Source organism: Antechinus flavipes, chromosome 3 (genome assembly GCF_016432865.1).
Source record: "Antechinus flavipes isolate AdamAnt ecotype Samford, QLD, Australia chromosome 3, AdamAnt_v2, whole genome shotgun sequence".
Classification (NCBI taxonomy): Eukaryota; Metazoa; Chordata; class Mammalia; order Dasyuromorphia; family Dasyuridae; genus Antechinus; species Antechinus flavipes.
Window position 1 is genome coordinate 3,743,949 of NC_067400.1, and position 27,315 is coordinate 3,771,263.

General features: G+C 52.2%; 1 protein-coding gene across 1 annotated transcript in view; it reads left to right on the forward strand.

Annotated features, from left to right (window-relative positions):
- Nucleotides 1-5,972: 5,972 nt before the first annotated feature.
- MB21D2 (Mab-21 domain containing 2) overlaps nucleotides 5,973-27,315 on the forward strand; it is a 79,438-nt gene continuing 58,095 nt past the window's right edge. The window contains exon 1 of the mRNA XM_051991632.1: nucleotides 5,973-6,320. Coding sequence (XP_051847592.1) covers nucleotides 6,086-6,320 — 235 coding nt within the window. The 5' untranslated portion in view covers nucleotides 5,973-6,085. The remainder of the gene's footprint in view (nucleotides 6,321-27,315) is intronic.

The following is a 27,315-nucleotide window of genomic DNA, read 5'->3' on the forward strand; positions in this document are numbered from 1 at the left end:
ACAGATGTGAAGTATCATTATTCTTTCTATGGCAATCTCCTCTCGTGGTTCACGGAACAGAGAGAAACAGGGAGGTGACAATGACATCATTGATCCAATTTAACTTAAGTGACTCAAGTGAAACCATGGTAAGAACCTGCGAGCCGTACCCGCCCCAGCCCAAGCCGTGAGGAGGAGGAGGGAGACCAGGAGGCAGCAGCTTTTCTCCAACTGCCCTCTACGGAAGTGCTTTGGGTTTATTTCCATTTAGTGTCTTATTTTTGTTCTCAATATGCATATATATCTATAAGCATGCATGTATACAAGCACATATGTATAGGTACCTAGAAATCTATCTGAGCATCTATTTGTGTACATATGCCTCTGTGAGTACATATGTACATTTATATAAGTATATGTGTATACCTATAGAAGCACATATATCTATAAGCATAGCGTATATAAACCTATAGGAGCAAGTATGTATGTATCTATAAGCATAGTGTATATAAACCTATAGGAAAACATACATATAATCTATAAGCATAGTGTATATAAACCTATAGGAGCAAGTATGTATGTATCTATAAGCATAGTGTATATAAACCTATAGGAAAACATACATATAATCTATAAGCATAGTGTATATAAACCTATAGGAGCAAGTATGTATGTATCTATAAGCATAGTGTATATAAACCTATAGGAGCAAGTATGTATATGTCTATAAGCATATTGTATATAAACCTATAGGAAAACATACATATAATCTATAAGCATAGTGTATATAAACCTATAGGAAAACATATATATAATCTATAAGCATAGTATATATAAACCTATAGGAGCAAATAGGTATGTATCTATAAGTATATTGCATATACATTTAGAGGAGCATGTATGTATGTATCTATAAGCATAGCATATATAAACCTATAGGAACATGTATGTATGCATCTATAAGCATAGTGTATATAAACCTATAGGAGCACATATGTATGTGTCTATAAGCAGATTGCATATAAACCTATAGGAGCATGTATGTATATATATCTATAAGCACATTGTATATAAACCTATAGGAAAACATACATATAATCTATAAGCATAGTGTATATAAACCTATAGGAAAACATATATATAATCTATAAGCATAGTATATATAAACCCATAGGAGCAAATATGTATGTATCTATAAGTATATTGCATATACATTTAGAGGAGCATGTATGTATGTATCTATAAGCATAGCATATATAAACCTATAGGAACATGTATGTATGCATCTATAAGCATATTGTATATAAACCTATAGGGGCACATACATATAATCTATAAGCATATCGTATATAAACCTATAGGAGCACATATGTATGTATCTATAAACATATTGTATATAAACCTATAGGAAAACATATATATAATCTATAAGCATATCGTATATAAACCTATAGGAGCAAGTATGTATGTATCTATAAACATATTGTATATAAACCTATAGGAAAACATATATATATATATATATAATCTATAAGCATAGTGTATATAAACCTATAGGAAAACATATATATATAATCTATAAGCATAGTATATATAAACCTATAGGAGCAAATATGTATGTATCTATAAGTATATTGCATATACATTTAGAGGAGCATGTATGTATGTATCTATAAGCATAGCGTATATAAACCTATAGGAACATGTATGTATGCATCTATAAGCATAGTGTATATAAACCTATAGGAGCACATATGTATGTGTCTATAAGCATATTGTATATAAACCTATAGGAGCATGTATGTATATATATCTATAAGCACATTGTATATAAACCTATAGGAAAACATACATATAATCTATAAGCATAGTGTATATAAACCTATAGGAAAACATATATATAATCTATAAGCATAGTATATATAAACCCATAGGAGCAAATATGTATGTATCTATAAGTATATTGCATATACATTTAGAGGAGCATGTATGTATGTATCTATAAGCATAGCGTATATAAACCTATAGGAACATGTATGTATGCATCTATAAGCATATTGTATATAAACCTATAGGAGCACATACATATAATCTATAAGCATATCGTATATAAACCTATAGGAGCAAATATGTATGTATCTATAAACATATTGTATATAAACCTATAGGAAAACATATATATAATCTATAAGCATAGTGTATATAAACCTATAGGAGCACATATGTATGTGTCTATAAACATATTGTATATAAACCTACAGGAGCATGTGTGTATCTATAAGCATAGTGTATATATTGGAGCATGTACGTATGTATGCTGACCACGCTCTAAGCTGCCCTCACGGCCATTGGAACAAATTGTTCTTATCCCCCCACCCTCCAGCTCTACAGGCTCAGGGTGGGCACCCCCCAAGGCACTGATGGGTTTCACTCATCCTGGCTTAGCTCCTCTCCGGAAATGCCCTTACTGGGCGCAGCGGCTGCCCGTGATTCAGCTTCCTGGAGCTGCAGGTAGGCACTGAATGACAGGTGGATGTCAAGTCGGATGAGGAGCCTGAAAAGGACAGGAAGGTTCTCACCCCCCAGGTGCTGGGTATCCCTGACACCCCATATACTCCTAACGCTAAAGAAATGCTTAAGTCATTGAATTGTTTTTAACTCAGTCTTTTCCCAGGTTAGCCCCTTTCCTCTGGATGATCTCACTATCTCTGCTGCTTTCCCAGAAAAATCTATTAAGACCCAGGTCAATTCGGTTCCAGACTAGACAGAGACCCCTTTTCCTCAGAAAACGTGTGGTCAGCAGATTATAATTATATGCTCGGGGGTGTGCTGCCGCCCTCCTGGAACTTACCTTAGGCTGAATGGAAACAAAGGACGTATAAGGATGGGAGACCTGTGATGTCCCTGGTACTGGGAATGTACAGATAAGGAAACTGACCACACACGTAAAACAAATCCGAGGTTATGTGAGGGGGAGAAAAGATCTTATACAGTAGAGGGTTAGTGGGGCTTGGTGGGGGCTGGAGACAGGGAGATTCCCTTTGGATTTCAGACCCAGAGGTGGCTGGAATGTTGACTGGAGGGAACAGCTCCTCCTGTGAGGGAGGAGGGGGAAACTGGAATTTTTGCCTGCAATTTAGCATTTCATGGTCCTCTTCCGGTGAGTTTAGTTAGCTGCTCCTTCAGTCTGCAGTCTCTACCAGCCCAGCTGGTGCAGGGACCACTCCCATGCTTCCATAGAGCAAAGGCCGCTCAAGTTTCTGAAGCTCATCGAATGCATATAGTTTTATTCGCTCTTCAGAAGAACCTTGTGAATCAGGAGCAAAGAATACTCTTCCTATTGTACAGATGAGGAGACTGAGGGTCAGAGAGCAAACGGACTCCTCCCCTGTTAGCAGGTGTCAGAGGATGGATGGGAAGCTGGGTCCGATGCTCTTTGCATCCCAAGTTACCTCAGGTATTGCTTGCCCGCAGCCCTCCTCCCAACCCTAGGGGTGGGCTAATCCAGGGGTCCGCTTCCAGGACAAATTCAAGAGATGTTTGCTGATGGAAAGATTCATTTGCTGCTGGCCTTTCCTTATAAGTCTGCAGCAGCTCCCTGAGAAGTCTGCTCTTAAATCCTTTGCTTTGTTTGGGAAGCTGGAAACTGATTCTAGATTGCCTCTGGTTTCATTAAGCATTTCACTCCTTAAAAACTTAACTATTTGGTGTGATCATTAATAGAATAGTCATCTACCTGGATGGAGCCTTTCGCTTTGTAAAGGAGACACCTGTGATCTTGGCATGTTCGTGCCCACAGTGATTTGGCCCTAAGGTTCCTTCCCAGCTTTGTGATCCACCTCAGCCTATAGGTTACCCTGTCCCTCCTACTCAACACAGAGCCCTGCTCCGCCCGCCTTTGGGAACGCCTCTACCCCTGAAAAGCCCTGGACTATCTCCATCAAGATCCTATCTATGTAGATCTCCTCTCTCCATGAAAATCCTTTCCATATAGATCTCCTGTTGATAGATCAAGATCCTATCATATAGATTTCCTATCTCTATCAAGATCCTATCCATGTAGATCTTTTATCTCAGATTCCATCCCTATAGATCTCCTATCTCCATCAAGATCCTGTCTATGTAGATCTCCTATCTCCATGAAAATCCTTTCCATATAGATCTCCTGGTCTCTATCAAGATCCTATCATATAGATTTCCTATCTCCATCAAGATCCTATCCATATAGATCTATCTCCATCAATATCCTTTCCATATAGATCTCCTGGTCTCTATCAAGATCCTATCCATGTAGATCTTTTATCTCCATCAAGATCCTATCGATGTCGATCTCCTATCTCCCTCCTATCTCCATCAAGATCCTATCCATGTAGATCTTCTTCATGGAACTTTCCTTGTACTGGCTGTTTGCCTTGATCCATCTCAGCAGAAAGAAATCACTCTTCCCAGGGCCTCAGTTTCCTCATCTGTAAAACGAGGGGTCTGACAGAGATGGTTTGTGAGGCAGCTCCGGCTGCGGAGCTGAGGGCCTGAGATCGGGGTCCTACATTGATACTGTCACATGCTTGGCTTATGGGAGAGCCTCATTCCCCACCCTGGAACTGAATGGGGAAGGAGGCAGAGGAGAGACGCGGTCCTACCTCTCTCTGGGAACACCCTAGGCTCCTCTTGTCCTGAGCCAGGACTGAGTGAATTGTCCCCGGAGGCCTCCCCCCATTCATTTTCACCCCTTAGCCAGCGTGGGATACATTGTAGCTCCCGTCAGGCCTAGTTCTTGGGCAGAACAGTCAGCACCTGTTTGCGCCCATGGTATACAATTACACAAATCACAGCGTGTGGCAAAGTGGTGTCTGTGTGTGTGTGTGTGTGGGGGGAGTGTGTGTGTGTGGGGGGGGGGCGGGATCCCCTTCTACCGAGTCCTTCAAAACCGAATCTGTGCTGCTTTGTGGAGACACCGCCTCTCTGGATTGGGCCAAGTCACTTCCTGTCTCTGGGACTCAGTTTCTCCCTCTGTAAAATGGAGGTGGCCCATCTCCCTCCCAGGGTGGTGGGGAGGCTCAAAGGTCCCCTAACAGCCCAGTGCCCCGCCCGCACCATCGTTCGGAGAAGGCAGGGGCAGTTAGCAATGGGGCGCGGGCAGAGCCGGGGTGCTGCCCCTGCTCCCCAGTTTTTCTCCTCCTGGGACGGCCGGAGGGAGCGTCTCAATCCTCTCCTAGTCCAAAATCCGGGAGCCTGGGTGGGGGCGTCCAGGGAGGAAGGCGGCAGACTCAGGGTTTCTTTCTCCCGCCCCTCGGGGGACCCTGGCTCAACCCGTGGCTTCGGCCCCGAGACTGGGGGGGGGGAAGCGCGCCCCCCCTCTCCCCCCAGCACGCTCCTGCCTCCGCCTCGAAGCTCCGAGAACGAGGCGGCCTGCGCTGCCCATTGGGTGCGGGCTCCGGGAGCGCCGCCCGGCCGGGCCCGGCGGCTCGGCCGGCTGGGTCCCTGTGATCGGGAGGGCGGGGGAGCTCTCCGCGGCTTCCTTCCCTCCCCCGTGCTGCCGCTGGGTGCGCTGTCTCTTTAAATGGTGCTGCCGCCGCCGCCGCCGCCTAGGCTGCTCCGGGCTCGCCCCAGCCGCCGCGGCAGCTCCCGCACGAGCAGCAGCTTGTTGATTTCAGGGCTGGTGAATTTCGCCGGCTGCAGACTCCACTTTCCCGGCGCCGGAGCCGGGCGGGCAGGAAGCCGTTGGGGCCGCGGCCGAGGCCGGGCCCGACTCCCGCCGCCGCCGCCGCCGCCGCCGCCGCCGCCACCGCCGCCGCCGCCGCCGCCGCCTAGCTCCGGGCTCCGGGAGGCGGGGAGCGGCATAATCCCCCCGGGCAGGCTCGGGGCCCGGCGCCCCTCGCCCACTTGCACGCTCGCTCACACGCGCACGCCGCGGCTCAGCCCCCGCCGGGAGCTCGGCTCGGGCCCCGGCGGGCAGCCCGGAGCGCGCGGGAGGGAGGCTGAGGCTAAGCCGCCGCCGCCGCCGCCGCCCGCGCCACGTCCAGGGAGCGGCCGAAGGCCGGGGCTGGGGTCGGGGCCGGGCCAGGGGCGGCGGAGCTTCTGGCGCTGAGATTCCGGGGCGTTTTGCATGAAGATGGCGGCTCCCGTGGCCAGCAAGGCAGGCTCGGGCTCGGGCTCGGGCTCCGGCTCGGGCTCGGGCGGCCACAAGCCCGCCTTCCCGGAGCTGGATTTCCGCTCGGGGGCCCGCATCGAGGAGCTCAACAAACTCATCCAGGAATTCACCCGGCACGACCAGCGGGAGTACGACGACCAGAGGGCCCTGGAGATCCACACGGCCAAGGACTTCATCTTCTCCATGCTAGGTACGGAGCGGGGAGGGGGCGCGCGAGCCGGGAGGGCGTGTGTGAGTGTGTGCGTGCGTGTGCGCGTGTGTGTAGTGTGTGTGTGGACGTGTGGGAGAGTGGAGTGTGTATGTGGACGTGTGAGTGTGTGTGCCCGCGCTTGTGCTTGCGTGTGCGCCCGCCCGGGGCAGAAACACCCGATCGAGCGAGGGAGGCAGGGAGCGAGAGACCGGAGCCCCCGGGCCCGCCCGCCCGCCTCTCCCCGGCTCCGACCAGTCGCCTACCATGTAGCTCGTGGCTCTCTTTTCCTCCCTCCTGTGGCGCCAGCGGGGGGGGAGGCTCTCCCCCTTGCTGATCGCCGCATCCCTTGCCCGCCGCACCCCTTTGTGAGCCTCCCTCTCCCCGGCGTCAGCCGCCGGGCGGAGCGAGGTGTTTCTTTGGGAAACCTACGGGGAGACCTACGGGGCCGGGCCGGACCCCGCGGACTGGGGCGGGCTTCGAGCCAACTGCGGTGGGTCGGAACCCCGCCTGGTGGGCCCGGGCTCGTGGCTCCGCCGCTGGGGGAGGTGGCTGCGGGCCGGGGGCTTGGGGCGCTGCGGAGCGACCAGTTGCTCCCGGAGTGCCGGGGCCAGGAGGGCATCTGTTAGCGGGCCCGTGGGACCGACGGAGCGAGCGCGGTGTGTGGGGAGGCGGGAGCCGGAATGGCCCGTCCGGGGCTTAAAGAGCCGAGGCCCCGCTTCGCTCCGATCACCCGAAAGTTAGCGGCCGGAGCGGAGAAGGTGACTCAGTCCCGAAGTATGTCCTTTGAGCTTGGACCCTGGCGCGGGGGGAGGGGAGAGGATGGAGACTGAGCCCGGCCTCCTCGCCGCGACAGTCGTGGCTGGCGTGTATCTCACCCTGTCACAGATCCGGGCTGGGGGGCGCCCTGTTTACTGAGCGTAGGGTGCCGACATTCTGCAGCAAGGGCGGGGGGAGCAGGTCAGCCGTGCGGGGGGGGGGTGGGGAAGGAGGGCCGGGCAGAACTTGTCTGGGGGCTTCCCTGCTGTGGATTCTCCTGAGCAAGCTCGGAGCCAGCAGCAGCAGCCTTAGAAGCCCCCAAGCTTCCCTTCCGGATGCTGCCCGGCCCGCTCTGAGATTCATTCATTCATTCATATTTCTGTCGGCCAGCTCTTTTTTTTCCCTCCTCACTACAAGCTCTAGGCTAGATCTAAACAGCACAATAAGAATTCCGTGTGGAGGGAGAGTTGCAGATTGTGCAGCTCTGAGAGTTTGGACGAAGGGCTGCCTAGCGCCGGCCGCCTTCATTTCCACAGAGCAGCTTTTCCTAAGCTCAGTCCTTCTCCCTGTGGAATCTGAACCCTGGCTTGGAATGTGAACTCTGCCCCGGCTACCTGGGCCAGCTCTGGGCCCCGTTTCTCGTGTGGACAATAAGGGGGGCGGAGGAGGACGTTGGGGGTGGTTTCCAGCTCTGTAGTTTTTCTAGGGACCTGTGATGTTAGGGACCGGCCTGCACCGGGCTGGGGAAATGGCTGTGCTTCTTGGGCCATGGGGAGTATTGTGAAGATTAGTTCTCTTAAGCACGCACACACACCAACTCTGCGAGTGGTGGGAGAATTGTCTAGTCCCAGGAAACCTGTAGATTTCTTGTGAGTGTGCAAGGGGGTGGCCCCTGGTGAATGGCTCCATCAAGGTTATTTACACTGTTTGATTCCTCATCTCTTCCCCTCCCAAGCTGCTGCTCCCAGCAGACCTTGCAGGCACTCACCTGAGGCTCTAGTGCCTCCATCCCGGATCCTCCTTTCAAGTGTGCGCCAGGAGTGGGCCCTTAGCTCCACCACTGAGAGCTGTCTGTCCAGGCAGCCTGGGAGGAGGGGTCTGGCCTCTCAGCCACAGGCTGAGTGGATGGAGGGGAGGGAGCATCATGTGCCTTGGAGCCCCTCCAGAAATAAGCTGCACGCAATGCATGGTCTGTGCATTCATTCCCTCCTTCATTCATGAGGGCGAGTTGGAGCTTTCCAGAGAGCTGGGGAGTGCCTTTGTTTGTCCATGGCTGTGCTGTATGTACTGGGGGGTGACTCAAGCAGCAGCTTTCATTCATGGGGAGTGCTGTTTTCTGTCTGTTATGGTAGGAGAGGTTGCTGCTCAGCCAGGCTGGGGAGAGCCAGTCAAGGTAGCCTGGAGAGTTTGGGAGGAGGGGGATGAGAGTGCTGAGGTTGGCTTCCTCCCATGGATATTCCCTTCCCTTCTCTGAAGAGTGGAGACTTTCCCTAAAGGAGGGGATGCTCTCAAGCTTCTCGCTTCCTTCAAGCAGGTTTCCATTTGAATAAGAAAACCATCTATCTCTCTGCCCTTGATGTGTTCCCCCATGACTATGTTACCCGGAGAACTTGTCCAGCTGAGAGCCCCGGTACCCAGTTCCCGAAGGCTGCCACGGGCCTGAAACGCTCCACCTTTTTCTTCACCATTAAACTAGGGGCTCCCAAGGCAGTCACGTCATTTACCATTTCTTGCATCCCGCCTTTGGCACAGGGCACATAGCAGATGCTTCCAGGTGCTTATCGGATACCTCCCCCGTGTCTAAGGAAGGTCCACAGCTCATGAGGCCGCAGATCAGATCTGGAATGGGCCTCCCGGGCTGTCCCCTTTGGCTCTCGCTTTTCCAGGAGAAGCTGTGCTCAAGGCCTCAGAGGAGCAGACGCCGTGGGGTTTGAACTTAGATTCTCTGGCCCCGGAGCCGATACTTTCGCTCTGATACAAACAAGACCGGCTCTGGGTTCGGGACAAGTGTCCGGAGCCGGCCTGGAGTGAGAGCTGCCACGTAAGAGGAAATGTTAGTTGTCTTCGTGTGTTCAGGTGTGCTTGAGTCTGGCTTCTTTCTGGGTCTTTCTCCCTTTTCCAGCTTCTCAGCTTTGCCTGAAGGAGCCAAAGGCCACCTGCGGAGTTAGGGGTTTTATCACTGTGGTGTTCTGATAAGACTCTTGGGCGGGGGGGAGACCACAAGCAAAGCCATTTGTACAGACAAGCTGGGCACCGAGAAACGGGGAATCATTAACAGCCAGAAGACGCTGGAATTAAGAGGAGCCGGTTAAGGCTGCCTGGGACAAGGGAGGGTTTTAGTTGGGATGGAAGGCGAGCTGAGAAGCCGAGATGAGGTGAGGGCGAGCGTTGGGGTGTGGAGAAAATCCTGCGGCTGAAGGGTGGAGCGTCTCCTGAGGGCCATCCCAGGGGAGCCGCCGCTTGTGAGGCCCCCCTGCCCCTGGGAAGCCCCCGTGCCCAGGACCTTTGTTCATTCCTTCGCATCACCAGGGATTTGCTAGCTAGCTGTGTGGCTCTGAAAAATTACGGCCCCTCTCTGGGGCTGCCCCCTTATCTGAAAATGGGGGAAGTAACCGCAGAGCTGCCGGGAGATGATGTCTCTAAAGCACTTTGGGGAACTTAGGGACTTGCAGACGTGTCAGAGGCGGCGCTGGGAGCTGGGCAAACCCCAGAGAGCCTCCAAACCCAGCAAAGAAAGAGCCCCCAGTCTGGGATGTTGTCAAATCCAGCTCCAGATCTGAGCTCCAGTGCGTGCCCTGCTGTGGGGTGGAGTGTGTGCTGGGGTGGGATTTCCAAGGTCCTGAAATCTCTCATTTTTATGCTCATTTTCGTTTCTTGGGAGGGGCTTGTGTGGAAGACTCAGGGGCCATTCTGATTGGATAAATCAGCAAGCATTTATTAGGCACCTGCTGGGTTTCAGTCTCTGAACCGAGTACTGAGACTGCAAAGACAAATTACAGAGACCCAGCTCCTTTCCTCGGAGAAACTGCAGACTCCAGAGATACCGTCGGATTCACAGATAAGTCCAATAAATAAAGAACACGGTCAATGAATACAGTAAATAAAAGCTCTGAGTTACCTAGAAATAAGACAGTGCTGGGGGCGGGGAAAGTCTGTATTTGGTTGCTGTGTGAAAGTTATCATGGAGGGAGGGGTCTGGAGGACAGGGAGTGCATTAAGAGGCCGGAAAAAGATCGTCCGGAGGCTGCTGCCTTCCCTCCACCTGAAACCTTTGGGGGTATCCCCGCTGGAGCCCCGGGATGAGCCCCCTCCCTCCTGGCTCTTTAAGAGAATGATTATTGTTATTACCTTGTTAATATTCGAGAGCTCAGCATGCGGGAGAGGTTGCAAAGAGCATAATAAATGCCATGTATCAAAATTCAGGAAAATTGTCAGAGTTCATGAATGTTTCAGTAACACTTGGTACTCACTGGTACTCGGTGTGTGCAGGCTCTTTGTCTTTCTGCCCCCTCGGTGAGTGGGCTGGTGGCCCACGTCCCCATTTCACAGATGCGGACCCACAGATGTGGAGGAAAGGGGGGCAGCCAGAACAGAGACCCCACTCCAGACCCTCCGCGGGCTCCGTCCCTTTGGTCTCCCTTTGTTTCTGCCCTACTTTGTTGTTACTGACCACAGACAGCTCTTTCTGTGTTCCCCTCCCCCAGGGGATCCCCCCAAACCCCGGCAAGGGGCAGTGGGTCCCATGGGTGCAGAATTAGGAAGCGGATAGCTAGGATATGGGGAAATTGCTCTCTGGCCCCAGAAAGATGCACAGCTTGTGTTAATTAGGTCAGTTCATCGCCACAATCAGACTCCTGTCAGGCTCCTCGATGCTTGATTAAATCATAGCCTTAATTGTGGTGGGAGAAAGTAGAAAAGTGCCCTGGCAGCGGAGCCGGATTCTTCTGGGGCCTCGGATAATCCCTCAAGCGTCACTTTCCCCATCTATCAAGCTGGCGATCTCTGATGGACCTTCTGGCCCCACCGATTCATGAACTGGATCCAGGACGGGCGGGGCTGTGTCCCTGGGAGACCCAGATCCCTCTGGCCGGCGTCCCGGCTCCGGGAGGGAGGGCCCTGCTCAGACCAGACCCAGTTACCCAGCACCCACCTGTTCCCTCTCAGTGACCCGAGATGGGGCCTCCGAGAGCCTTCCAGTCAGACTTGCAGCACCCTCGAGGTCTTGCCCACTGCCTCCATTTACAGAAGGGAGGCTTGAGGCGAGAGCTGGGCACTCACTGCCCGGGCTCACCTTGTGTGGCAGAAGCCCTCGGTGCCATCCTTCTGCTGGGAGGGGCTGGGACCTGCCCGGGGGGAACATTTCTTCAATTAAGGAAGCCCTCTTTGCTTGCCTGCGCGGGGAGAAGATCAGGTGGTACCTCACGGGAGCTTTTACTTTTCTCCTGGACTTGGCTGCCAGTGGCTGGCATCAGAACTTGGCACCGGATACGGTTCTGTGGATAGCAGCTCTCGCTGGGGATGGTCGTCACTGTGTTTCTTTTTGCCCGCTGCTGTGATCGTCCGGAGCCGGGAGCTGCCCTGATGGCCGGGGGGCCCCTAGACCCTGCAGGCTCCTTCCCTCACCTGAGGGCCGCTTTCTGTCATGGTGTGCAGACACTCCCAGGCTCTGGCTTTGTCCTTCCTGCTATCAGCGAGATAATCCAGGGCAAGGCCTGCAGAGCCTGCCCAGTCTGCCCTTTGTGATCAGGCCCTTGTTGTCCTACTGGGGAAGTCCTTGAGCCCGGCCCTCCCTTGCTCTGATCACACAGTAGTGTGATGTCACATGCAGCTCACTTTGGTTCTTTCTGTTCTGAACTGGGCTTCTATGACCCCCAGCATTCTTCCCCCTTCTTTGGGTGTTGTGGTCTTCCTTCCTCCCTTCCTTCCTCCCTCCCTCCCTCCTCCTTCCTCCCTTCCTTCCTTCTTCCTTCCTCCTCCTCCCTCCTTCCTTCCTTCCTTCCTTCCTCCTTCCTTCCTTCCTTCCTTCCTTCCTTCCTTCCTTCCTTCCTTCCTTCCTTCCTTCCTTCCTTCTTCCTCCCTTCCTTTCTCCTCACTCCCTTTCTTCCTTTCTCCCTCCCTCCCTCCCTCCCTTCCTCTCTTCCTCTCTCCCTCCCTCCCTTCCTCTCTTCCTCTCTCCCTCCCTCCCTTCTTCTCTTCCTCCCTCCCTCCCTCCCTCCCTCCCTTCCTTCCTTCCTTCCTTCCTCCCTCCTTCCTTCCTTCCTTCCTTCCTTCCTTCCTTCCTTCTTCCTCCCTTCCTTTCTCCCTCACTCCCTTTCTTCCTTCCTCCCTCCCTCCCTCCCTTCCTCTCTTCCTCTCTCCTCCCTCCCTTCCTCTCTTCCTCTCTCCTCCCTCCCTTCTTCTCTTCCTCCTCCTCCTCCCTCCCTCCCTCCTTCCTTCCTTCCTTCCTCCCTTCCTCCCTCCCTCCCTCCCTCCTTCCCTCCCTCCCTCCCTTCCTTCCTTCCTTCCTTCCTTCCTTCCTTCCTTCCTTCCTTCCTTCCTTCCTTCCTTCCTTCCTTCTTTCTTTCTTTCTTCTTTCCTTCCTCCTCCTCCCTTCCTCCCTTCTTCCCTCCCTCCCTTCCTCCTTCCTTCCTCCCTTCTTTTCTTCCTCCCTCCCTTCCTCCCTCCCTCCCTCCCTCCCTTCCTCCCTCCTTCCCTTTCTCCCTTCCTCCCTTCTTCCCTCCCTCCCTTCCTCCTTCCTCCCTTCCTCTCTTCCTCCCTTCCTCCCTCCCTCCTCCCTTCCTCCCTTCCTCCCTTCTTCCCTCCCTCCCTTCCTCCTTCCTCCCTTCCTCTCTTCCTCCCTCCCTCCCTCCCTTCCTCCCTTCCTCCCTTCCTCCCTTCTTTCCTTCCTTCTTTCCTTCCTTCCTCCCTTCTTCCCTTCCTTCCTTCCTCCTTTCCTCCCTTCCTTCCTTCCTTCCTTCTTCCTCCTGAGATGCTCTTTGGGTCCTCTTTTCTCTGGCCAGTGCAAAACTGCTGCCTTCCCCTGGATCTGGCTTCAGAGAACATGCTTCCTCTATACTCGAGATGGCCGGCTACCTGAGGAGTAGTCCAAGGCCCTTTGGGTTCTCCTTGTATTCCCAGCCCTTAAAACAGGAACTGAGTGAAGCTGTCCTGGACAGTCCATTCCCAGAGATCTGAGAGAGATGAAAATATAAAACTTTGGAAGGGTCGGGCAGAAAAGCCGGTGATGCTCGGGGCAGAGGGAGAATCTTTTCTTTTTTGGGGAAGACATTTCAGCTTTTGTCCCAGGAATTTCAGGCTTTCTCTCAGCCTGGAATGGACTCCGTCATCTCCGCTGCCCAGAATCCTCGTCTTCGTTCCGGGCTGGCCGCAGACGCCACCTTTCTGAAAAGTCTCCCTGAATTCCCTTCCAAGGGGGTTTCCTTTCTCTCCTATGATTAAGGACAGTTGCTCACATGTCCCCTTAGTCCTTCCTCGGTAAGCTCTTTTCAGACAAATCTTCTTTTTGACTCTGTAGCCTCAGTATCTTGCTTATTCTAAGTCTCTCTTCCCTCCCAACCTCAATAGAAATCCTCTCTTATTACAAATCGAGCTAGTCAGCAAAAGCAGTTCACATTTACCTTTTAAAGAGGAGACATGAGGGGAAGGGAAGAAGTGCTAATTAAATATATATCATGTGCTGAGCATGTGCTAAGTGCTTTCCGACCAGGTCTTTAACCTTTGTCAGCCTCCACTTATGTAAAATCCGGACAATGATAGAATCTATATTACAGAATTTGTGAAAACCATTTGTATTACTCTGTAAATCCTAAAAGCACTATATACACATTTGCTGTTACTGTTATTAACTAATACTACTAGTAGTACTATTAACTATTACCGCTGCTAACTATTGGCAGTAGTATTAGTTACATTCTACTAACTAGTAGTGGTACTACTAATTACTTCCCCCTCCTGTTAACTACTTGTCATACTCTAGTTGAATACTACCACTGCTAACAATTCATAGGAGCACTACTATTTAGTGCTATTACTGCTAAGTACTACTGACTGCTAGTAGTATTCCTCACTACCTCATCTTCCTGTTAACTACTTGTAGTACTACTGTTTAGTATTACCACTGCCAACAAGTACTGGGAGCACTAGTATCTAGTAGTACTAGTGTTAAGTATTACTAACTGTTAGTAGTACTCCTAATTATCTCCTTCTGTTAATACTAGCAATATTATTGTTTAGAACTACCACTGCTTACAACTACTAGGAGCACTACTATTTAATATTACTGCTGTTAAGTACTACTGACTGCTAGTAGTACTCCTAACTACCCTATTAACTACTATTAACTATTAACCCTATTAACTAACTATGAAATGGACAAATCTCTCCTTTCCGCCTCGGGCCAGCAGAAGAAAGTTTGCTTAGTTAGATTGGGGATTTCTTTTGTATTTCAAAAGACCGGGTCAATGATGCTCTTAAGGTTATCTGTTCCAGGTGGGTGGTCTATTTATGCAACAGAATACCTACTCCCACCCTGTAGTAAAATGCTAATCACAGATTCCAATGTGATAATAGCCGAACCAAGAAAAACATATATAAAGGTACGGAATTCAATTAGAACTCTGTCCTGAGCTCAGTACCAAATAAATCCTAAATCTACCTCATTGCGGCTGTCTCGAATTTTATTACCTGGGCCATTTCAACTATTCCTATTAACTACTTGTAGTACTACTATTTAGTACTACCACTGCTCACAGCTACTAGGAGCCTTATTATTTAGTACTATTATTTACTAGTTCTCCTACCTCTTTCTCTTCCTCCTCCTCCTCCTCCTGTTTACTTGTAGCACTACTGTTTAGTACTACCACTTCCTACAACTACTAGGAGCACTACTATTTAGTACTACTACTGTTAAGTACTACTGACTGCCAGTGGTACTCCTATCTCACCTTCCTGTTAACTACTTGTAGTACTACTGTTTAGTACTACCACTGCTAACAATTACTAGGAGCATTACAATTTAATACTACTATTTAGTAGTACTCCTAACTACTTCCTTCTTTTTCTTCTCCTCCTGTTAACTACTAGTAGTACTACTGTTTAGTACTACCACTGCTTACAATTACTAGGAGCACTACTATTTAGTACTACTGCTTTGTAGTAGTACTACAGCCAATAGTACTCCTAACTACCTCAGCTTTCTGTTAACTACTAGTAGTACTACTGTTTAGTACTACCACTGCTTACAATTACTAGGCGCACTAATATCTAGTACTACTATTTAGTAATACTCCTAACTACTTCCTTCTTTTCCTCTTCCTCCTGTTAACTACTAGTAGTACTACTGTTTAGTGCTACCACTGCTAACAATTACTAGGAATATTACTATTTAGTACTACTATTTAATAGTACTCCTAACTACTTCCTTCTTTTCCTCTTCCTCCTGTTAACTACTAGTAGTACTACTGTTTAGTACTACCTTTGCTTACAATTACTAGGAGCACTACTATTTAGTACTACTGCTTTGTAGTAGTACTACAGCCAATAGTACTCCTAACTACCTCATCTTTCTGTTAACTACTAGTAGTACTACTGTTTAGTACTACCACTGCTTACAATTACTAGGCGCACTAATATCTAGTACTACTATTTAGTAATACTCCTAACTACTTCCTTCTTTTCCTCTTCCTCCTGTTAACTACTAGTAGTACTACTGTGTAGTGCTACCACTGCTAACAATTACTAGGAATATTACTATTTAGTACTACTATTTAATAGTACTCCTAACTACTTCCTTCTTTTTCTTCTCCTCCTGTTAACTACTAGTAGTACTACTGTTTAGTACCACCACTGCTAACAATTACTAGGAGCATTACTATTTAATACTACTGTTTAGTAGTACTCCTAACTACTTCCTTCTTTTTCTTCTCCTCCTGTTAACTACTAGTAGTACTACTGTCTAGTACCACCACTGCTAACAATTACTAGGAGCATTACTATTTAATACTACTGTTTAGTAGTACTCCTAACTACTTCCTTCTTTTTCTTCTCCTCCTGTTAACTACTAGTAGTACTACTGTTTAGTACCACCACTGCTAACAATTACTAGGAGCATTACTATTTAATACTACTGTTTAGTAGTACTCCTAACTACTTCCTTCTTTTTCTTCTCCTCCTGTTAACTACTAGTAGTACTACTGTTTAGTACCACCACTGCTAACAATTACTAGGAGCATTACTATTTAATACTACTGTTTAGTAGTACTCCTAACTACTTCCTTCTTTTTCTCTCCTCCTGTTAACTCCTAGTAGTACTACTGTTTAGTACTACCATTGCTAACTACAACTAGGAGCATTACTATTTAATACTACTGTTTAGTAGTACTCCTAACTACTTCCTTCTTTTTCTTCTCCTCCTGTTAACTACTAGTAGTACTACTGTCTAGTACCACCACTGCTAACAATTACTAGGAGCATTACTATTTAATACTACTGTTTAGTAGTACTCCTAACTACTTCCTTCTTTTTCTTCTCCTCCTGTTAACTACTAGTAGTACTACTGTTTAGTACCACCACTGCTAACAATTACTAGGAGCATTACTATTTAATACTACTGTTTAGTAGTACTCCTAACTACTTCCTTCTTTTTCTTCTCCTCCTGTTAACTCCTAGTAGTACTACTGTTTAGTACTACCATTGCTAACTACAACTAGGAGCATTACTATTTAATACTACTGTTTAGTAGTACTCCTAACTACTTCCTTCTTTTTCTTCTCCTCCTGTTAACTACTAGTAGTACTACTGTCTAGTACCACCACTGCTAACAATTACTAGGAGCATTACTATTTAATACTACTGTTTAGTAGTACTCCTAACTACTTCCTTCTTTTTCTCTCCTCCTGTTAACTACTAGTAGTACTACTGTCTAGTACCACCACTGCTAACAATTACTAGGAGCATTACTATTTAATACTACTGTTTAGTAGTACTCCTAACTACTTCCTTCTTTTTCTTCTCCTCCTGTTAACTACTAGTAGTACTACTGTTTAGTACCACCACTGCTAACAATTACTAGGAGCATTACTATTTAATACTACTGTTTAGTAGTACTCCTAACTACTTCCTTCTTTTTCTTCTCCTCCTGTTAACTCCTAGTAGTACTACTGTTTAGTACTACCATTGCTAACTACAACTAGGAGCACTCCCATTTAGTGCAGTTTTCACTAAGTACTAGTAATTGCTAGGCGTACCAACCCTAACAGCAATTGACTACGACCACTACCGACAGAACTCTGGACTTAGAGGATTCAGAGAAACTTGGTTTGAAACCAGGATCACGAACTTTTTCCGTGGGGGTGGGAGTCACCTTGGCAAGGCCTTTGCTTTCTCTGTGCCTCAGTTTCTTTATCTGTAAGATGTGGAATTCAGACTAGACCACCTTCCAGGTTGCTGGGTCCGCTGTTGGCAGGGAGGTGCCCTCAGGCCGCCTGAGTTTGACTCTCGTCTACTTTCTGGGTGTGCCTCTTGGCCGGTCTCTGGGACGTTTCAGATCTGATTTCCTTCCCTGGAAGATGGGGAACGGTCGCCCCTCCACCTGGGTGCTGTGGGGAGTCGGGCCGCGTGCTTTTCCCCCAGGTGCTCTGGGATGTTGTTCTTGCTTTCCTGTTCCAGCCGAGTCCAGCGCCTGACCCAGAGCAGGAGCATCCTTCCTTCTGTCTGAGAGCCCATCTCTGTTTGGGTCCGAAGGCTAAATTTAAGTTTGCGCAGGGGACAAGGCCGATTTAGGAAGGCAGAATAGTGCTGCATTTATCCCCCGGTATCCCCAGTGCCCAGAATCCAGCGGGAGCTTGGCTGATTGATTGATTGACGGTAAGGATCTGGTGAATGTTTGTGAACGGCAGCGGAGGCCGGGTGGTCACCGGAAGGATGCCGCCTGTAGCCCCTCCGACCCCGGCAGAGCCGGGAGAACCTGCCAGCTGGATCCTCCCTTCGTCTCCTGGTCCCCGCCAAGGGTCCAAGGGGGCTCTCCCTGGGCAGGCCCTGGGGCCGCACTTTTCTGTTTGTGTTGTCCCTGCCTGGGCCCACCATGGTCGGGACTGAGGGACTCTGGCCAAGCTCAGTGATCCCGCTGGGTGGCTCCTAATTAAACTTATCCAGGAGAGTAGCCAGGAGACCCAGGGGCTGTTTTTTCTTTCTGCTTTCCTGCACTTCGGAGCCTTTCTTGAGCACCCCGTGCAGAGGGAAGATGGGGATGCTACGGAAATCTCTGGCTTGGGCCCGAGCGGCCCCGAGGAGTCTCCGGTCCCCTTCTGCGTGGTTCCTGGGGGCCAGCTGGTCCGCCTGGGGCTTTGGGTGGTTTTGGGGGTCGGTTTTTCCAGGAGCACCTAGAGAGTGGCGGTTCCCCCTTCTCTCTGTGCTGTCTATTCATGAGACATGTCTATACATTTACCTGCGCGGCCCAGAAGTGTCACGGAAGGACGCGGGCCTGTGTCCTGGCCCCCACAGAGCTTGTGGCCGAATGGAACGGCAGGGAGGCGTCTCGGGGACTGCCGGTGAGCTGCTGGGCCCCTGAATAAGTGCCCAAACGGGGGGCGTTGGCTGGAACTCTGCAGACGTGCGCCATGGAGGTGCCGCTGGCTCTGGACTCCGAGGACGTGGGTTTGAATTCTGCCCTTCCCACTCGGGGCTTTTGGCCGAGTAACCGAACCCCCCTCCCGGTGCCCCCTACCCCGAAGGGTCTGATCTTAGGATCCGTTTGTAAATAGAGAGCTGGCTCCTGTCACAGCATGAAGATGCGGCTCCAGAGAAGGCAGTCAGCTCCGCTCTGAAAGCCCAAAGGGAGCTGCCTTAAGGGAGTGTTCCTTTAAGCCCCACCCGCCTTCCAAGCCCCATCCCCGGGGAAAACTGAGCCCCGGAGAAACAGAGGCGAGAAACAAATATTTTGAGGCTGAACTGGGGCAGTGACGGTACGAGCTAAGGTTCCTGGGAAGGTGCCCTCCCGGTGTTACTGAAGGAATCCATCTAAGCCCGAATTTGCCCTGGCCCTCGGCTCCAGACCCCCCTCAAGCCCCCGTTTAACTTTCCGTGATCCCCCCTTGCTTCTGTGTCTGCTCTGGGGGCCAAACAGAATTAAGGGCCGTCCTTGCGCCGGATTGCTCTCCCCGTGCTGGAAGAGGGCCACTCTGCTCCCTTCCCCGTCTGGGTGGAGTCACCCAACCTCTGTGATTCTGGGGGACGTCTGGGAACGCGAGGAAGAGCGGTTCCCAGTGAGGCGAACAATCGGGGGGCTGGATGTGACATTTCCGGGGGAGACTAAAGAGCCTTTTCGGTCCGTCTGACCCGGAAGCCCGTGGACCCACTCTCAGAATTAAACTTTTAAGAACAGGAGAAAATAGGATGACAAAGGAAACACATAATATTGAAGCAGAATCATCAGTAAAACAAAACTACTCATGGCCTCCAGCATCAGTGCACATTTGGTACCTGTTTTGAGACTTGTCACTAAAAGAAAAATCATTCCCGTGTAGACTCCTTGGGGACGGGCCTGAATTTCAGGGGTCAGAGCTTCAGGGGAGACGCAATCTGTCCCCGAGCTCCTCCCCAGATAGTGTCTAGAAGTTTCACTGGCACGTCATGAGCGCCCAGGATTCCCCTGGGACGTCAGAGGAGGACCTCGGGGGGCGTTGGGGGAAATAGCTCCGCCCAGCTCCTGGGGTCCTCCTGGGAGTCCCCCAGCCTCACGGAGCCACTCCCTTCCAGGAGAGGAGCCACAGTGAATGCCGTCCTGGGGGGTGGGTCCGTAACGCCGGAAGCTCTCGGGTCGGCTCCGGGCCCCTCTCGGGGTCCGTGACGCCAGATACCGGGGAATGGGCTCGTCCCGGGGGCGCGCGGGGGAGAGGCTGCTGGGGTGACCGAGAGGAGCCCCGGGGGGCCGGGCAGCACGGCCGTGGAGCCGGCCCGCTCCTCCACATGGCGCTCGCTGCCCGACACCTTCAAGCCTATTTTTGCTCGGCTTCCTGGGCCTCCTATTAGCAGGCGCAGATGCTCCTCACAGCAGATGCTTCTGCACCTTCTTCTGTCCTTAATAAAGAAAATTCAACAGATTGTTCTCTCATCCGTGGCCCGAGAGCTCACACGCTGACGCGGCGTTGGAAAGATGGAGCTTCATTGGAAACCGTCGCCAAGGCGGCCCTAATTCTTGGACGTTTATAGAGCCCAACAGGATGCGAAGAACGGCGAAACCCCAGAGAGCCCCCAAACCCCAGAGAACCCCCAAACCCCAGAGAACGCCCGCCTGCAGGAGCTACCTTCACACACGGAGGGCTCCTCATCTGACCCGCTTGTGGGCCCAAGAGTCTGGAGCTGGGCTCTTCCCTCACCACTGAGGGTCCCCTACCTCTCCAGCCAACGTGGACTGTTATCAGTTCTGGGGATGGCCGACTTCCCACAAGAAGGGCCAAGCTTCTCTTTGCACTTCCAGTTGGAATACGGGAAAATTACTCAAACCTGGGGCTTTTTTGTGTCTCGGCTCTCCGAGGGTCCGGGGAGTAAGAGTGTACTCGGTGTATGTTAGGGAACTGGTACAGGGCGGCTATTTAATTTCTACCCACAAAGGAAACGCTTCCCCCAAAGGCTCTCACAAGCATGTATTGGCGGAGACGTCACACCAGAAGCGGTATTAACACTATTATATTATCCTACAAACTTGGGAATTAAAATGGTGAAATATAAAGCATTTGGCAGGATTTACAGATTTATATTTATATTCAGAACAATTTATCATATATATTCATAAATTTATATTTATTTATATTTAGAAAGATTTATAATATATATTTATTTATATTCAGAGCAATTTATAATATATATTCATAAATTTATATTTATTTATATTTATAAAGATTCATAATACATATTTATAAATTTATATTTAGAAAGATTGATGCTCTATATTTCTAAGTTCAGATATTTTAGCTTGCCCCTGCCCTTTCCAGACAGTTGCCTCGGCTCCGTGGCTCCTAGCGGAGGGCCGGCCTCCTGGGTGGGTGGCCGTCCTTCCCGACACACGAGTAGCCCCCTTCCTCGTCGTCTCTGCCCGAGGAGCCCGGGGCTCCCAGACCGTTTGCATCACTTTCGAGGCCGGTCGCGATGATTGCTGTGGGATCACCAAACGTGAGCGGCGGCCGGGGGCCCCTCCGGCTCGGGCCCCGTGGGAGCACTCGGCGTGCTCCCAGTGGGGAGGGGGAGGGCCACCCTCGCTGACCCCCGGTGGCGAGCCTCATAGTCCCGGCGTGATCTGCGGATGGGAGGAGAATGAGGGAGCCCACAGCCCTGGGGAGGATTGGCGGAGTCAGCAGTTCTTCCCTCTCAGGGTCAGTAAGGGGAGCCTTCATCCTTTCAAAGCGTCCACATGCTTCTGGACTGAGCCGTTCCACTGACAAAGACCGGGGCTGCGGCTCGGCGCTCTGCGGGGACGGGCAGCCGTACATGTGTACGTACACGTGCGTGTACAGACGCATACGTGTATAATGCAGCCTTCATCCCAAGGAAGGACAGCGATTTCTGGGGGGGGCTCTGGCTGTGACTAGTTTGAATCCATGTGTGATTAAGTTAAAGATGCTCCGAGGTGGCGGGGAGAGGAAGTACCGGGAAACAGTGAGTGCAAAGGTGTGGAGGTGGGAAAGGAGGTGTCTGATGGGAGAACAGAAGTCCTTTGGGGAGAATATAAACCAACAGAAGTAACCAGTGCTTCTCAAATCGTTGGGTTTGGGTTTGGGGGGATCCTGTTGGGTTTGGGTGTTTGGGGGATCCTGTTGGGTTTGGGTTTGGGGGATCCTGTTGGGTTTGGGTTTTGGGGGATCCTGTTGGGTTTGGGTGTTTGGGGGATCCTGTTGGGTTTAGTTTTGGGGGATCCTGTTGGGCTTGGGTTTTGGGGATTCTTTTGGGCTTGGGTTTGGGGGGATCCTGTTGGGTTTAGTTTTGGGGGATCCTGTTGGGTTTGGATTTTGGGGGATCCTGTTGGGTTTGGGTTTTGGGGGATCCTGTTGTGTTTGGGTTTTGGGGGATCCTGTTGTGTTTGGGTTTTTGAGGGGATCCTGTTGGGCTTGGGTTTGGGGGATCCTGTTGGGTTTGGGTTTTGGGGGATCCTGTTGGGCTTGGGTTTGGGGGGATCCTGTTGGGTTTGGGTTTTGGGGGATCCTGTTGGGTTTAGTTTTGGGGGATCCTGTTGGGTTTGGGTTTTGGGGGATCCTGTTGCCTCGAGGGGCTGCCTCAGAACGTAAGGATGCCCAAGCGATGACTCGCTTAAGTTCTAGACAATCCCAGCACAGCCTGGGGATGAGGTTCGAGGGCACCGGAGCTTATTACTTTGGGGAAAGGAACCTCCAGAGGCGCAGGAAGTGCAGCTGTTGGGAGCCCCGGAGGAGGAGCCGGGGGAGCCTGGGCTGACTCCCTGACCGCCTCGGTTTGCTCTCCTGCTCAATGGGCTGCCCCTCGCTGGCAGCCTCACGGAGGAGCTGATCTTCATGATGAAACTTTACAAAGTGCTCCCTAAATTAGGGGATTATCGCTGGTTTTTCTCGGCGCTTCCTGTGGGGAGCTCTGCGGCTTCTGATGGGGAAGGGAATGAGTCCCCAGGAGCCGTATTTCAAAGGAAGGAATATTTCTGCCTCGGCTGCCTCCATGTGAAGGTCCCCTAATTGCTTTTAGATTAACGATGCAGAATAAATACCTTTTAGGCAGGGGCTGTTTCCTCGGCTCCCTTTGCTTCCTGCTTATTTTTCAGCCCCCTCGCCCCCAGACACCCAACATACGCAGGATGTCCTTTGGTGGCTCCGGAGCCTTTCCTCTGTGGAAGGGCTGGGCCAGGGCGGGCACTGCCAGGGCGGGCACTGCCAGGGCTGGTGCCCAGAAGGTGCCCCCGGGGAGGTGGGGGGGGTAGTCGGGGGCGCACTTTGGGAAACCTTCCCCACAACCGCAGGGGCCGCTTTGGGGAGGAGGGAGTTTGGGCCGGGAAAGCTTCGGGCGGGATCCGGGAGGGAAGGACCCTGAGGAGTCTGAATCTCCCCGATGACCTTTGAGGGCCCCTCTGCTGCTGCCGTGCTGGGGGGCCCCGCCTGCGGCGCTAAGGTTTAGCCTTCGGGCTGCTTGGGGGTCAGGGGGTGGCCGGAGGCCCCAAGGTTCCTGCTGCCCCCCCCCCCCCCATGGCAGCCCTGGGGCTCTGGGGACCGGCTCTCCAGGAAGCCCCGCTCTGCTAGTTCTCTCTCTGGTTTTGCTTGGAAGGAGGCCCGTTACTAGCAAACAGGCGGAGTTCCCGGTGCCGCAGGTCCCCTCACGGCTGCATGGGGGGGCCCCAAGGCAGCGGCACCTCCCGTTCACGCCTTTCGTCCCACGGATGCTTCTTCCTCTTCGCCCTGGCCCTCGGGCTCAGGGTCACGGGACGGGCCGGGAGGGTCTGGCCGCGTCCTGGCTGGGGGCGGGGCCGGCAGTACCGTCCGGGTGTAGCCCCACGGCTGGAAAGGCGGGGCCCGGACCGGAGCGGAGCAGGGACTCAGGGGGAGATCAGCAGCGTCCTGGAGGTGGGACCTGAGCCCCATTCCTGCCAAACGTCCCCAGGATGCCGCGGGAGCAAGGGGGAAGCAAAGGGCCGAGCTGCCGAGCCCCCGTCCGCGCCTTTGGGGCTCCGCAGTCAGGCAGTGGTCCACGAGCATTTATTAAGCGCCTCTTATGTGTCAGGGGCTGGGCCAGGCCACCCGAGGGCTTCTTGACTCAAAGGCCCACGTGGTTCTCTGCTTCCGCCCTCTGCCCTCTCCCACCTCCCCCTTGAGTGAAGTCCCCCCGCGTCCGAGGGGCAGGAGGAACTTCCGGCCGAAAGGCCAGCTCCCCCTTCAGTGAAGGCCCCCCCCCCTCCGGTGCAGGGACTTTCCCCCAGAGGAGCTGTGGCCCTCCCGGCAACAGCTGGGGTCGCAGCCCTCGCCTCCGAGCGGAGCCTTTCACAGCCAGTGGGTGCTGAGCTGCATCCACTGCAGCTGTGGGAAGTCAGGCCTGGGGTGGGGCCCGGGGGTGGGGCCTGAGGTGGGGCCTGGGGTGGGGCCTGGGGTGGGGCCTGAGGTGGGGCCCGAGGTGGGGCCTGGGTGCACCTGAGGTGGGGCCTGGGGTGGGGCCCAGGGTGGGGCCTGCGGTTGGGCCCGGGGTGGGGCCTGAGGTGGGGCCTGAGGTGGGGCCCGAGGTGGGGCCCGAGGTGGGGCCCAGGGTGGGGCCTGCAGTGAGGCCTGTGGTCGGGCCTGTGGTCAGGCCGGTATCGGGCCCAGGGTGGGGCCTGCGGTTGGGCCCGGGGTGGGGCCTGCGGTTGGGCCCGGGGTCGGGCCCGGGGTGGGGCCTGCGGTTGGGCCTGCGGTCGGGGTCGGGCCTGCGGTCGGGCCTGCGGTCGGGCCCGGTATCTGGCCCGGGGTGGAGCCTGCGGTTGGGCCTGCGGTCGGGCCTGGGGTGGGGTCTGGGGTCGGGCCTGCGGTGGGGCCTGCGGTTGGGCCTGGGGTCGGGCTGGTGGTGGGGCCTGCGGTTGGGCCTGGGGTTGGGCCTGCGGTTGGGCCTGCGGTTGGGCCTGGGGTCGGGCCTGCGGTCGGGCTTGCGGTGGGGCCTGCGGTTGGGCCCGGGGTCGGGCTGGGGTCTGGCCCGTGGTCGGGCCTGGGGTCGGGCCCGGGGTCGGGCCTGCGGTCCTTGGCCTTCCTTGGGAAGGGAGGCTGCTGCCCCTGCAGAGATGGGGCCCCCTGGTGGCGGGGCAGGGAGGGCCAGGCTATTTCTTTGATGACCACTTTTCTGGGGTGCCCTTGGCTCAGTCTGGGACCGAGGGCCCCCCGCTTGCTCGTCCCATGAAGCCGAGTCCCAAAGCCTCCTTCACTCGGCCCTTCCCCTCACTGCCTCCCATTCACTCATCAGAAAAATGGGCAGGGATTGGATGAAGTCCCTTTAACTTGAAATGTGTTTGCGGGTGAGGACCCGCCTTCTGCAGAGTGGGGGGAGTCACGTTTCTCATTATTCATCGGGGCACGTCATGTCCGGGAGGGGGGTCTGTGAGGGGTCTGGGTTAGACCCTCCCCGGGTCTGTTCCTTGGGGCTGCTGGGGAGGGAAGCCAGCTTCGGGGCACCCCCGAGGCGTCTGGTCCCGTCTCTCCCTGGCGCCCCCCACCCTTCTGGGACATCTGGCTCCCTCCGTTCTGGGTCACCTTCGCTGAGCTGCACCTGTGCTGCCCCCCCCCCCCATCCTAGCTCCGCCCTCCCGGACTGTGGCGCTTCTCAAGCCTGTGAGCGCGGATCCAGGAACAAGGCGCTCTCTGCCCGGGAGCTGCTGGTGTTGGGAGGTCGGGATTGGCGGGCAGGGAGCATTTGGGAAGCCCCTACTGTGTGCCGGGCCGAGCCTTGGGGCTGGGGAGAAGGGCAGTGGTTCTGCCCTCGAAGATCTCCCCGTCCGACGGGGAGACGGCCTGCAAGCGGTTGGTACTGCCGGGCTGTCTGGGGGGGATAGGCAAAAGGAAGGCTCTGGATCAACTAGGGACTAGGAGAACCTTCCTGTGCTAGGGAGGAGTGTGTGTGTGTGTGAGTGTGTGAGTGTGTGTGTGCGCATGTGTGTGAGAGTGTGTGCGCTTGTGTGTGTGTGTGTATGTGTGTCTGTGCGCAAGTGTGTGTGCGCGTATGTGTGAGTGTGTGTCTGTGCGCATGTGTGTGTGTGTGAGTGTGTGTATATGTGTCTGTGCGCATGTGTGTGTGAGTGTGTGTGTGTACACGCAGTAGGTAGAATGGTGTAATTCCCCAAGGGATCTGGAAGGAGCTGTTTAATGAAAAAAACCATGCTTATGGCTGGGATTTGGGCCTATCTGTTCCCTGTTGTGCTCAGTTTTGTTATCAGTGAAATGGGCATGAGAATACCTGGTAACCAGAAAATACTATTAAAATATGAGGGAAAAGAGAAAGAGAGAGATTGAGAGGAACATACAGAGATAGAGACAGAGAAGGAAGAGACAGAAAAAGGAAACAGAGAAAATGACAGAGATAGAGACAGACAGATAGAGAGACATGACAGGGCGCGAAGCATTCGGCTGCTGCCAGAGAAGTCGTAGATCGGGGGGTCTCAGCAGGACGACTTTGAAATGAAGATGAAAGAGACAGAAAAAGGGGACAGAATAACACTGAGATAGCGACAAAAAAGGAGAGACAGAGAGGAGGACACAAAGATAGAGAGAAACAGTGATGAAAGAGAGAAAAAGAAAAGAGGGACAGGAAGACAGAGACAAAAAAAGGAGAGACAGAAACGGATGAAAGAGAGAAAAAAGGAGAGACAAAATAGAGATAGAGACAATAGAAACAGATGAAAGAGAGAGAAAAAGGAAAGACAGAGGAAGAGAGAGAGAGAGACAAAAAAGGAGAGACAGAGGAGGACACAAAGATAGAGAGAAACAGTGATGAAAGAGAGAAAAAGAAAAGAGGGACAGGAAGATAGAGACAAAAAAAGGAGAGACAGAAACGGATGAAAGAGAGAAAAAAGGAGAGACAAAATAGAGATAGAGACAATAGAAACAGATGAAAGAGAGAGAAAAAGGAAAGACAGAGGAAGAGACAGAGAGAGAGACAAAAAAGGAGAGACAGAGGAGGACACAAAGATAGAGAGAAACAGATGAAAGAGAGAAAGGAGAGGCAGGAAGACAAAATAAAGTGCAAAAAAAAGATACAAAAAAAGGAGACAGAGAGAGAAATGCAGAGATGAAAGAGAAAAAGAAGAGACAAAGGAAGACCCAGAGATAGAGACAAAAAAGGAGAGACAGAGAGAGGGAAAGGTGTAGAGAGAGGCGGAGGCGGGAGAGAAGGTGAGTGAGTTTGGGGATGTATCTGGGCTGATTTTACGTCTCTTTATGCCTTAAGCTCGAGTTGTAGAGCGGGGCTGCCCCCGAAACTTTTACGTGACTTACGTGCACAGGTTCTAAACAAGGCGGACGAATCGGACGTTTGCTGAGAGTAAATCATAACTCTGTGATCCCCGCATTCGGTTATATGAATCCTTATGGAGTCACAACTTAGAGTAAGAAGCTGGGGTCAGACCCCGTTTCTCAGACTCCTGCAAGCTCACGGACCGGGCTTCGTGTGGCAAGATTGTGCTGTTTCCTTGTCTTCGTCTCAGGGCATTTATTGGAGTTTTGGAAAAGTGGAGGTAATGGGTCAGATTTCAGGAGAGAGTTTCGCTCATCATTAAAGGGCC